Source organism: Mycteria americana, chromosome 6 (assembly GCF_035582795.1).
Source record: "Mycteria americana isolate JAX WOST 10 ecotype Jacksonville Zoo and Gardens chromosome 6, USCA_MyAme_1.0, whole genome shotgun sequence".
In the NCBI taxonomy this organism is placed as follows: domain Eukaryota; kingdom Metazoa; phylum Chordata; class Aves; order Ciconiiformes; family Ciconiidae; genus Mycteria; species Mycteria americana.
Genome location: NC_134370.1, coordinates 15,106,021 through 15,116,677, shown reverse-complemented (window position 1 = coordinate 15,116,677; position 10,657 = coordinate 15,106,021). Strand labels below are relative to the sequence as shown.

Genomic DNA, 10,657 nt, shown 5'->3' with positions numbered 1-10,657 from the left:
ACCCGGCTCCGCAGGCGGGTCCTGCTGAAAGCATCCGAGCCCTGGGTGCCTCTGCTTTCTCAGGAGATGCTCCCTGTCCAGCAGAGCTCTGAGATTCAGGTTTTCCCCTGAGATTCCTTCTTTTCACCCACTTTCAATGAGCATTTCTGAAGGGCTTCAGTGCACTTTGCTCTGAATGGCAGCGATGGAGGCCGAACGATTTCCTTGCAGCTGCCTCTTGTGGGTGTAATCCCAGCCCCTTGATAAATTTGGGATGTGCAGGAATTGGGAATACAAGAAGGATGTGTAAATCCTGCCAGTGACCTCCCTGGCCCAAGGGCAGCCGCTGTCCCCCGAGGGACCGTGTCTCCCAGCAGTACCAGCCCACCTGCGGGCATGGACTGTGCAGAACCCTTCCTGCCATCAGGGCAGCGGGTACCCGCGGCCCCGGGGGCTAAGGGTGCAGCGGAGCTGCCGCTCTGCTGAAGATCACACGAATCCTGCCGGGAAGGGCAGAGCAAGGACTACCTGAACCGGCGACGTGCATCCATTTAGCAGGGGGGGCTGGGGCTGGGATTTGGCCATATGCCTTGACCTGAGGCTAAGGTGTCCAGGGGCACGTTTCCCATGCAACCAGTGTATGGTGCAGGGAGGTCTGAGCTAGCTGGGTGCTGGGCTGGCTGGTCCGTACAGCAGGGGATTGCTGACAGTTTAGCCATGCCACTTTACCTGGGCTTATTAATTCAGTAGCAACACCAGGCGATCTGGACCCAAGCAGACCTGAATACCTGCATTGCCCTCCCTGTGCTTTGCACACCAGGAGCAGCCTGGGCAGAGCCAGCTCAGGTCTGTGGTGGATATGTCCCACGTGTTGAGACTGGGGTACAAAGCTTTCCCATCTCTTCCATCCCTCTCCCCTTTCACAAGGGCACGGCTCAGTTCAGCTCATTGCTGTCAGCTCTGCAGAGCCGGGGGCTTTCTGGTGCAGAGATCCTGTGCGCATTTGCCAGCACAGAGCTGACCAGACAGACTCCTCCCCAGCTTGCCAGAACTGAGACAAACACTAATGAGATGTGATAGCTACGGTTGGGCCAGGCTTAGCTCCTATAGCACAAACCTAAAAGAAGTGGATTGTGTTGTTGGTGCTCTCCTGCATCTTTATTCCCAGTTCCCAAAGCAGTTTTGACGCACTAGGTTGCACCCTCAAGCTGGCCAAAAGATGGGGGAGCATTTGGACTACAAGTAGTTGTAAAACAGATGGTTGCAGTATTGACTACTTGCAAGTCGTTCAGTCCCTCTGGTCCAGGCACCACCCGTGTTGTTGACATGAGTATCGAGATACATCCGACTGTCTGGGCACCAGCACGGCTGCATTGGTGGCCGTGAGACACGTCACCAAGGCAAGCCGTACATAGGTGGGTGGCATGTGGGAGATACTTTTCACCAAGGTTTTGCAGTGTGTTGGTACAGAGGTAGGAAGCCAAACCAGGTGTTTTGACCATTAGTCAGCGCTGCAGTTTCTGATGTCTCCCCCCACACCAGCCCTGGGGCTCAGTTGATAACGCCAAGTTCACCCCGAGATGCCACCACAGAGGTGAGCACAAAGCACGTGGGTAATACCTGGGCAGTCTTAGCTCTGCCTGCTGTGGAGAGGTTAATTGCATGATCTCATCAAACGGGAAGAGATTTGGCTGCATGAATATAGATGAGGCTTATTGTATTGCTAGCTAAGAGCTCAGGCAGGCTTCCCTGTTCACCTGGCGAGTGGCTTTTTGAAGGGCAGTTCACATCAAAGCCTGCATGAATCAACCTTGTAGAAAGCAGAGAGCTTTTTGATCTCCAGGAAAACTCTGCCTTTCATTAAACATGAATGAGGAGTCTGAGCCTGCTTGGTGTACAGCACTGGCGGTTCTCATTGAAGCCAACAATAAGTCAGTGGGATTCAAAACAGAGCCCGGAGAAGCCAATGCCTGGGTCTTTCTTTCAGTGTTGCCTTGTTAGGGAGGGCCTTGTTTTCGTGAGCTTGCCAATGGAAAGTTCACTCCAACAGATTTGCAAGAGAAGGCAGAGCTGGTGCTTCCTCCCACAATCCCAACCTGCTTGTGCTTTGGAAACCAGGTCCTGGGAGAGACGGTACATGCCCAAGTCCCTCCCAGCATGGGTCCTGCACCTGGACACCAAGACAGACACCAAGCCAGGGAGATGGGGAGGGCTTTGCGTGTCCCAGTCAATGTACGATATAGAGAGGAGGGACATGAAAACGGTCACAATTCCCATCAGGACAGTTTGGGAAGAGATTGGGGAAGTTGTCTGTGCAGTCAGCCCTGCTGTTTCACGGGCTCTTGGCAGGTGAGGATCCCTGAGCATGTCAGACATGTCTGTAGGTCAGGCATCAGACCAGCCCTGAGAGACAAAGAGCTGCTAAAGTTTGTGAACGACCCTCTCTGCTCCCAGTTCCACAGGAGGGTACACACTCCTAGCAGAGCTGGTGGGCAGGGACCTCTGGAGATTGCCTGGTCCACCCCTCCTGCTCAAAGCATGCTCAGGGACACATCTAATAGGGTTGTGAATATCTCCATGGATGGAGCTGCCACGATCTCTCTGGGCAGCCTGTTCCATCACCCTCAAAGTAAATAAGTGTTTTCTTCTGTTTAAATGGAATTTCCTGCATTTTGGGTTTGTGCCTGTTGCCTCTTGTTCTGTCACGTGTTGCCAGATACCATTTTCCACAATGGAGAAGAGTTCTCTGGCTTCCAAGGGGAACACAGCACAGGACTTGGGGAGGCTGGGAGGGATGAACACCCATGGCCCCATCCAACTGGAGCTACCCCGTGACCTGACTGACCCTCCCAGCAGCATGTGAGTCTTTGTAGACCTGCAAAAGTATATGGCAGCGCCCTTAAATCCTCCAGTTTTCTCCCTCCCGATACAGATAACAAAGCTGTTCCTCTTCCCCTGTTTTGCATTTTGTATTTTGTGACCACTCTGGGATGACTTAAAACCTGAGAACATGGAAAGCAGCATGCAAAGGGGAGCTGCAGACCTCTGCTCTGAGCTGGTTAGGAAAATAGCCGATTTGACTAGCATGGAGTGGTGAGTCCAAACTGAGTCTCAGCCTGAGATTTGTGATGTCATGTCTGATAAAAGTAAACCAGAGACAAAATTCAAAGTGCTATGCTGATTTCAAAAGAGAGCTCAGAAGCTCCCTGGACCTAAAGAGCTCCTGGTGGGAAGACCGCTGTGTTATTCCCAACCAGCACGGGCCACAGGAGGCTTTGTGCCCTCTCTGAGCATGTCCAGGGGAGCTCAGGGATTCAGCAGAGCTGATTTTGCCATGCAAATAAGAAAAGCTCTGCAGCCCATCCCTTTGCACCCCGCAGCTCCTGGCTGGGCCTCGGCTGGCAGAGGGGTGCAGCTGCCCATGGGTGCGCCACGGAGTTATTTGGCCTCCCTGTGTTTTGCCAAGCATCTCCTCCCTCCCTGACGCCATGCACACAAACATCCTGGGGAGGAGGTGAGCCACCTCCCAGCAGCTCGACAAGTTAATTTGGGCAATTAATATGTGTTTTCAATTCGACCCTTCATTTTGGATTTAGTCACAAGGTGGTGGCAGGTTTCTTGGCCCCTTTCCCACCCTCTTCTTTCCTCCTGGAGGCCCTGCTTGTCCCATCTATCCATACACGGCTAAGGAGACGTTTCTTCTTCACGCCCCCTCTTCACAGCCCCTCCACCTTGCATCCCTCACTCTCAGGGACAAAGTGGGCATCAGTGTGAGCCTCAGCCTGGAGGAATAGATGTGTCTGTACTGGGTTAGTTTGCAGTAAAGAGTTTAACGCATCCAAGCAGCAATGCTGGACAGAAATATCAGTCAAACTGGCACCATGGTTGGCACCATCTGCAACAGGGGCTGGAAAAAGGCAGGTAAGAAAGTAATTAGCATTAGAGGCTCAGAGATAAGGTTACATTCAGTTTTGAAACTAAGGATGGAAATGCCCAACTAGGTGATGCAAGGATGACCCTCTGGATAGATCGGTTTGGACTAAAATCTAGCAGGGAAGTGTTTAAAATCTGTGTTCAGCCTTCTCAGGCAGAGTCAGTGTGTCCTTTCCATGGCCCAATGCCAGTGCTTAGAGCAGCCACCTGAACCCCAGCACAGTCGTGTGGCTCTGGATATGTTAAGCAAAGCCTCCATCTCCTTTTCCTTCTGCAAATCCAACCCAATCCAGGGACACTCATCCAGAGGTATCTTCAATTGCACTTCTGCTGCTCCATGAATTTCAGTGTTGCCATATTTTGTTTTGAAAATGCATGGAAGTATTGATGGGTTGTTAGAGGGAGACCGAACAGTTTGGCAGCTGGGCTGGGGGCAGCCAGAGCTCTCAGCAGATGGGAGGATGTAGGAGGTGGTTTTGCCTTTTTGAGTAAACATGTTGGTGTGGTACTAAAAGAGTTGCCAATTAAATCATTTCAGTGTCAGCACTGCTAACTCTCTGAACCAGGTTTCACTGAAGCAGGCAGGAGCTCCTCACACCTCTGTGAAGCTGCTGCTCCAGTCGGTTTGCATACACAGCCAGATGTGCTGCCTTGGCTATATCCTTCCTCAAGCCAGAGGGTTTTATCACAGCTGCAAGGAGCTGCAAACTCTTTAATATGACAAAAGTGCTATGCAGAACCCTTGGTTGAGAAATGTCATTAACAGTGACTGAGTCTGGGAGCTTTGGATCTTCAGAGCTAGTTTATTTTGGAGGTTTTGCTAGGTACGCCCTGGAGCAGAGACTTTGGGGTTGGGGTTTTGGAGGAAGATGTGAGCACCACTGTCATCTACCCGCTGGTCCTTGCTTTGTGCAGAGGCATGGTAGTGCCCCTTCAGTGCCTGCAGGACAAAGCCCCCTTTACACATCAGTGTGCTGGGGGAATTTGGACCGGGTACCGGGGCTGTCTGCCCAGGGCAGAAGGGATCTCTCTCGCCCCAGGGGACGCCTCTGGGTCACCTGGCTGACATCTAGGGCAGGTTTCTCATAGTACCACGCTTTCAGAAGTTTATTCACCTGGTCCTGATCTGTGATGCCCCGGAGAAGATCTTCCTCTCCTTCAGCCCCCTCTCCCTCCCTACCCAAGCTGAAGCTGTGCAGTTTGATCTCTTGCCGCATGCTTTCAAAGAAGTGGAGGATGCATTTGTGAGCAAAGAGCCGGCTGTGCTCACAGCAGGTTTCCTCAAAAATCTTTTGCTCGATGTCAATATAGTTGCTCCAGTGACGTGCCTGCAGGAGGGCGGCCTGGTTGAAGCAAGGTCTGAGCCAGTGGGCGAGGAAAGCTGCTATGATAAGGATCAACAAAATGCTCCAGCCGAGTGCCTGGGTGATAAGAAATAATCAGCGGAACAGGAGCAAGACAGGCACAAGGACAAGCATGAGCTGTTTGCCTATATCACTGAGAGGAGGGAATTTGTGTGGCTGGAGGGGAGATGTGGCATATCTGGACTCCCATCCTTGACCTGTCCCTGAAGTCCAGCACTCCAAACTGCACTCAGAGGGTCGGTGTAATCTCCTCCCAATGAATATAGGACATTTATCTGTGCATCAGTAGTTCAGAAGGATAACTGTTTGCAAAGTTAGCCTGGAGCAGCCAGGCATTTGCTTTGAGCATGGGAGCGCCCCAGGGGAAGGGGACTTCAGTGCTCTCCTTTGGCACTAACTGATCTCCAGTGAGATCTTCATCTGCCACCTACACTGGCTCCAGGGCCCAGGAGTCCCGGCAGCGAGATGAAGCAGCCCAGACTACGTGCAGCTCCCTTTGGTAAGAAGGAAGGGCTTGTTTTCAATGCCCTCCCACCGGTCCTCATCCCTGACCTGGCACTCCTGTACCAAGAGCAGAGGGCAGCCAGGGCTCCACTCCCCGTCGTGTCATGTTCTCCTATCGTTCCTGAGCAAGCTGCTTTCGTCTGTCTCAGCTTGCACTGTCCTTAAAACAGCGGGTTCTACCTGCACATTTAGCAGTTAGAAAGGTCTTCTGACACTGGACAGGGCTTTAGGAGACACCCATATTCCTTGCAACCTGCTTTTTGTTATCTGGGTTTAGAAGTTGCTGGTTCTTCTAGAAACAAATTTCTGTTAAACTATCCTTTATTTCCTTCCTTTTCCCTACCTGAATGACTCTGGAGATTATCACTGGGGGTGGCAACATTTGGGGGCATAAAGAAGCAAAGAGCAGTCTTGCTCCCAGCCCGACCGTGGTGAAGCTATGACAAACCAAGGAAGAGCAGGAGAAGATGACAAATGCCCCAGGCACCTCACCGACACGGGGGGCTCTGCTGGCAGTGACCTACCTGGGACCAGCAGCGCAGGTACCTGGACACTGCCTTACGGGACGTGTTGTTCCTCATGAGCTCATCGTCCTTGCAGGGCACCTTGGCCAGCAGCTGCTGCACCTGCACCGCGCTGGCGTTGGCAAAGCCCACAAACTTCTCAGGATCCACGGAGCCACTGAAAGCGCAGATCAGGCATTTGCCATCCAGAAGGGTGACTACGATCCAGACGAGAGGGGCAACCATGGCTCGCTGCATGATGGAGGAACACATGTACCTGGGGCAGGAGAGAGAGAAGTGAGTGGGTAAATGCTGGGAGCTTTCTCCTCATCCAGAGCTTTGATGGATGCAGGCTGCCCTATGGCAAGCAGCCCTCCCGGAGGCAGGGAGCTGACTCCCAGGACTGTCCCCAGCATTGCTCCAGCTAATGCCTCTTCTGCTCTGGGATCTCTTTCTTGGTGCTGCCTCCCAGTGAGATCCGTGCCAGTGCGCAGCAGTGCCCTGCATGCTGCCTGCGTTCGATGCAGTGCATGGTCCTCTCATTATGTGCTTGCCTCAGCTGTATATTATGTCTCCCATGCACAAATCCTGTCAGCTCTCCCTTGCTTCTTCATTCACTCTTTCTTTTCTCATCAGCTCAGTTTCTACCTGGAAAATCACTTTCCCCTGCAGCCTTTCTTGCCCCACTCTGTGCCAACCTGTGCACTGGGTAAAACTTTGTATGTAACAGATTGAATGTGATCCTCTTCTCTCTTCCACCAGTGTAAGTCAGTAAAAACTCATCTGAAGGGAGGGAAACCACAAGGCTGTCGATAAAGAATGACCGTGATGGAAATGCCACTCTTTCTGCGCATTTAAGTGGAAATGCCTCCACCAGGAGGATGAAAGATACAGAGGCGAGGCAGCTAAGCAGGAGGTGAAAAGAAGGATGCCACTCCCGGTGCAAAACCCACCTGATGACAGCTAGGTCCTTCTTTCTGCACCCCTGCGGTCGCCTCCACTCCTCCAGCATCACCAGGGACTGTCTGTTGAGGATGAGGCCGCAGAGGAAGAGGGCGACAGGGGGTACGAACATGATCCCCAAGCCATATGCCATGTTGTACCGGGGCAGGCAGGGGCAGCTGAAGTCAAAGCAGGTATACATCTTTACACTAGCCAGGGCTAACAGCCCACAGATCCCGTTCATTACAGACTCCGAGTTGGACTGGAAGTACTGGAAGATCATCCGGAAACGGTCCATCATGTTCTTTTGGCCAGGGGTGCTCCTCCTGGGAAATCCCTGGACTGCCCGGCACAGCCTGTCTCCCTTCGCCCCCCTTTCTGCTGCCACAGGGTGGGGGACGCAGCTCAGCCCACGGTCGGTTGGGGCAGGAGGATGGGGATGGAAGAGAGCTGCTGTGGCAGGGGAAAAACCCTGTGCTGGGGCTTCCCCACCAGCACACGGCTTTCACAGGTCTGTCACTCACCCAGTGCTTATCTTCCAGGGCAGCTGGTAGCTTTTCTAGGTGAGCAGATGGGTACAGCCTCTGGTAGCTGTTTTTTCCACCCCATTTTTCATTTTCAGGGCTGTCCTATGTGCCAGAGTGTCAGAGTGTCCTATGTGCTGGAGGCACTACCAGCCTCTGGTATTGCCGAGTCCCTCCCTCCCCTCCCGGAGATGCTAACTCAGAAGAGAGAGCCGTCGGTGGATGCCTGGGAGCTGCCCTCTCCGCTGATTGAGGGCTGTTGAATGATTCCGTCGGTGGGGAGAAACCAGGCGAGTCAAGTGAGCTCATCTGCGCTACTGCTGCTGCCCCGTTTCTTTTCAGTGAAGCAGGTCCCCAGCCCTGAGCGGGGCAGGGAGGAGGCAGGGAACACATGCCTGGCTCCGACCATGCCACATCACCACAAGCTCAGATTTCCCTATGAAAATGGGCTGAAAGGATGAACGCTTCAGTCAGGAGGCTGTGAGAATCCATAGCTTTCAAAGCCTGCAACGGCCCTTTGGGGCAAAGCCTGCTCTCGGCTGCACGTCGTACATGTGCCATGATGTTTGTACCATACCTACATCCATGTCCAAGGCCCTTGCACTGGGGCTTCTTCTTGCTCCCTGTCAGAAGGCATGGCACAATCAGAGCAGCTGGCTGGTTTGTCCCATGGGACTGGATTATCATCTTCTGTCCATTGTAAATATCCCAGAGGCAATTCCTCTTTTCCTCTCAAAAGTTTATTTTATGGATAAATACAGTTCATTACCACAGAAGGAAGCTAATTTTTTTTCTGATGTGTTCAACATCATTTTCTTCTCCCCAGCTTTCATGTGAAAACATTTTCAGATTTCTTCTCAGCTCAGATTTCCACATGTGTTCAGGAAAGGAAAAAAAAAAAGAGTGTTACATTTACCTATTTTATTAAAAAAAGAGAGGAGCCATCTCCACCAAGGCGCACTCACTGCCAGCACTGAGCCGTGCTGGCTCCCGTTGCAGGGCTGGTTGCCTCCATAGGATCGCGCCGAAGGGGAGCAGTGGGGAGGGGTACCCATAGCTGCCCGCAGGCACATACAGCGGGCGTGCGACACACGCTGACTCACAGGGCCACAATGGCATCTCCTCCGATCTAAACAGCAACTCGCACAATTACTTTAATGAAATACAATTGCACCAACCATAATATTTGTGTTCTCCTTTACCTGCGAGTGGAAATGACTGTTAATGTTCATCCATCAGCAATAAAAACCCGCGGCTAATCAGCTAATGTTTCCATTTTGCCATTACAGGACATCAGGACCCCTCCATTTTGCTGTCATAGGGCATCAGGGCCCCTGGCTGAACTCCACAGGTGATTTTTAGCCAGGGTGCAGCCTGTCTCGGTTTCCAACTGCCTTAATGCTCACTGGGTTTCTCATTTAACGGCTTGCATTTATGTGCTGACTTGGGTTCAGAAAGTGTTGTGTGCTCCCTGTAGAACAATTACTTTAGAGAAATCATTTTGCCTTTCCAGCTCTCCTGGGCGAAAACATAGTAAAGGCTAAATAGTTCCTCACAGCTCAGGAAAATAAGATGTAAAAAGAGTAGGAAGCATTCTCTGGACAGCACAAGCTACGAGGGAATTTTACTTCTCCCAAATGCAATCGCCTGGCGTGGATGTTAGAGGTCTGTAAAGGATGCCTCAGGGTAATTACTGCGCTCCATTGTGATCTGGGATCTCACCAGTAACTCAGAGCTGAGACATGAAGTTGTTGAATCATAGAAGAAAGGGAATATTCCTTAATTTGCAGCAAAAGACATCGGGAGCTTCCTGGGGAGAGACAGAGAGGACCCTTGAGGTAAGTAAATTGCTAGATGTGGGCAAATGTTCAAAATGATTCTCAATACCAAGCACATTTCATTACTCAGTTCTTAGGGTGAAACAAAGAGGAAACAAGGACTAAAATAATCTATTCTCTCCTCTCCTCCAGCAAGGGGACCTGCCCCATGTCCCCAGCGGTGTAGTCACCCTTCTGAGCCTGCTGCGAGGCTGCCTGCAGCTCTCCGGGGCTGTTGGACAGGGCACTGTTCTCAGAGGAAGGCAGCTGCTCCTTGGCAGCAAATCTCCAAAACCACGCTGGAAGCTGTTGTCCCTCAGTGCATCTTTTGGACGTCCACGTTGGACAACCCTTTGCATTTGCCTCAGCACTGCAGAACATGGGGAGAGGGAGGGGGATGCCCTTCCCCGCTTCTTTATAGGGGTAAAATACCAGCTGTAGGCTTTTCGCCTCAGATGATGGACAGGGTGGTGGGTACAGGTGTGGGAAACCCTCACCCTATAGGTGAGAGCCCTTTTGATGCAGCACAGCCATCAGTCCCTCTTGCTCTGGGGAAAAAGATGATTCATCACCAAAATTTGAGCTGGTCATTTAAAATAGGGCAAATTCAGCAGAATGGTATGGTCAGTTTTGTGCATGAGCCTGCGATGCTGGAGCAGCACCGATGCTGTGCATGCAGCACGCATGCCGGCGGGGTGTGTGCGTAACCAGAGCAAGCCCGTATACATGTATTTAGGTGGGGAGCAGAGAGCCAGCAGCGCAAGTCCAGCGTGTCCGGGGCTGCGCCTTCGGTCTGTGCCACCAGCTCCACGCTCACTGCTGGGTCGGTCCCCAAAGGACGGAGGCAGGAGCACTGTGGCTGTGCCAGTAACCCCGCTTGCTCCCTGGCCTCCCCCAAATCCCAGCAATGAGTGAGCTGCTGGGGATATGAGCCGCTTTGTCACACTTTGGTCTCCCTTTTCTGTGCTGGGACTGGACCCTCTTTCCCCCAGGAAAGCCGGTGTCCAGGAGCAGACATTTCACCTGTCCCAAAGCTTGCTCTGCTGGAAACAAGCCATTGCCACGAGCACTTGTCCCGGCAGCGGGGAAGG

General features: G+C 52.3%; 1 protein-coding gene across 1 annotated transcript; it reads right to left on the bottom strand.

The window, feature by feature from the left end:
- Window positions 1-4,732: 4,732 nt before the first annotated feature.
- Window positions 4,733-7,526, bottom strand: CALHM3 (calcium homeostasis modulator 3). Its single transcript, XM_075506583.1, has 4 exons — window positions 7,237-7,526; window positions 6,305-6,560; window positions 4,971-5,333; window positions 4,733-4,852 (listed from the first exon to the last, which is right to left on the bottom strand). Exons 1-4 carry the CDS (start codon window positions 7,524-7,526, stop codon window positions 4,733-4,735), a joined length of 1,029 nt encoding a protein of 342 aa, XP_075362698.1.
- Window positions 7,527-10,657: the final 3,131 nt, after the last annotated feature.

Bases quoted from the DNA above. Each gene is read 5' to 3' on its own strand.
- CALHM3 (XM_075506583.1), bottom strand. From the start codon at position 7,526: ATGATGGACCGTTTCCGGATGATCTTCCAGTACTTCCAGTCCAACTCG. The intron at 6,561-7,236 runs GTGGGTTTTGCA...CTCCTGCCCCAG, and splicing joins AAGGACCTAGCTGTCATCAG to GTACATGTGTTCCTCCATCA. The intron at 4,853-4,970 runs GTGACCCAGAGG...TTTGTCCTGCAG, and splicing joins CTGCCCTAGATGTCAGCCAG to GCACTGAAGGGGCACTACCA.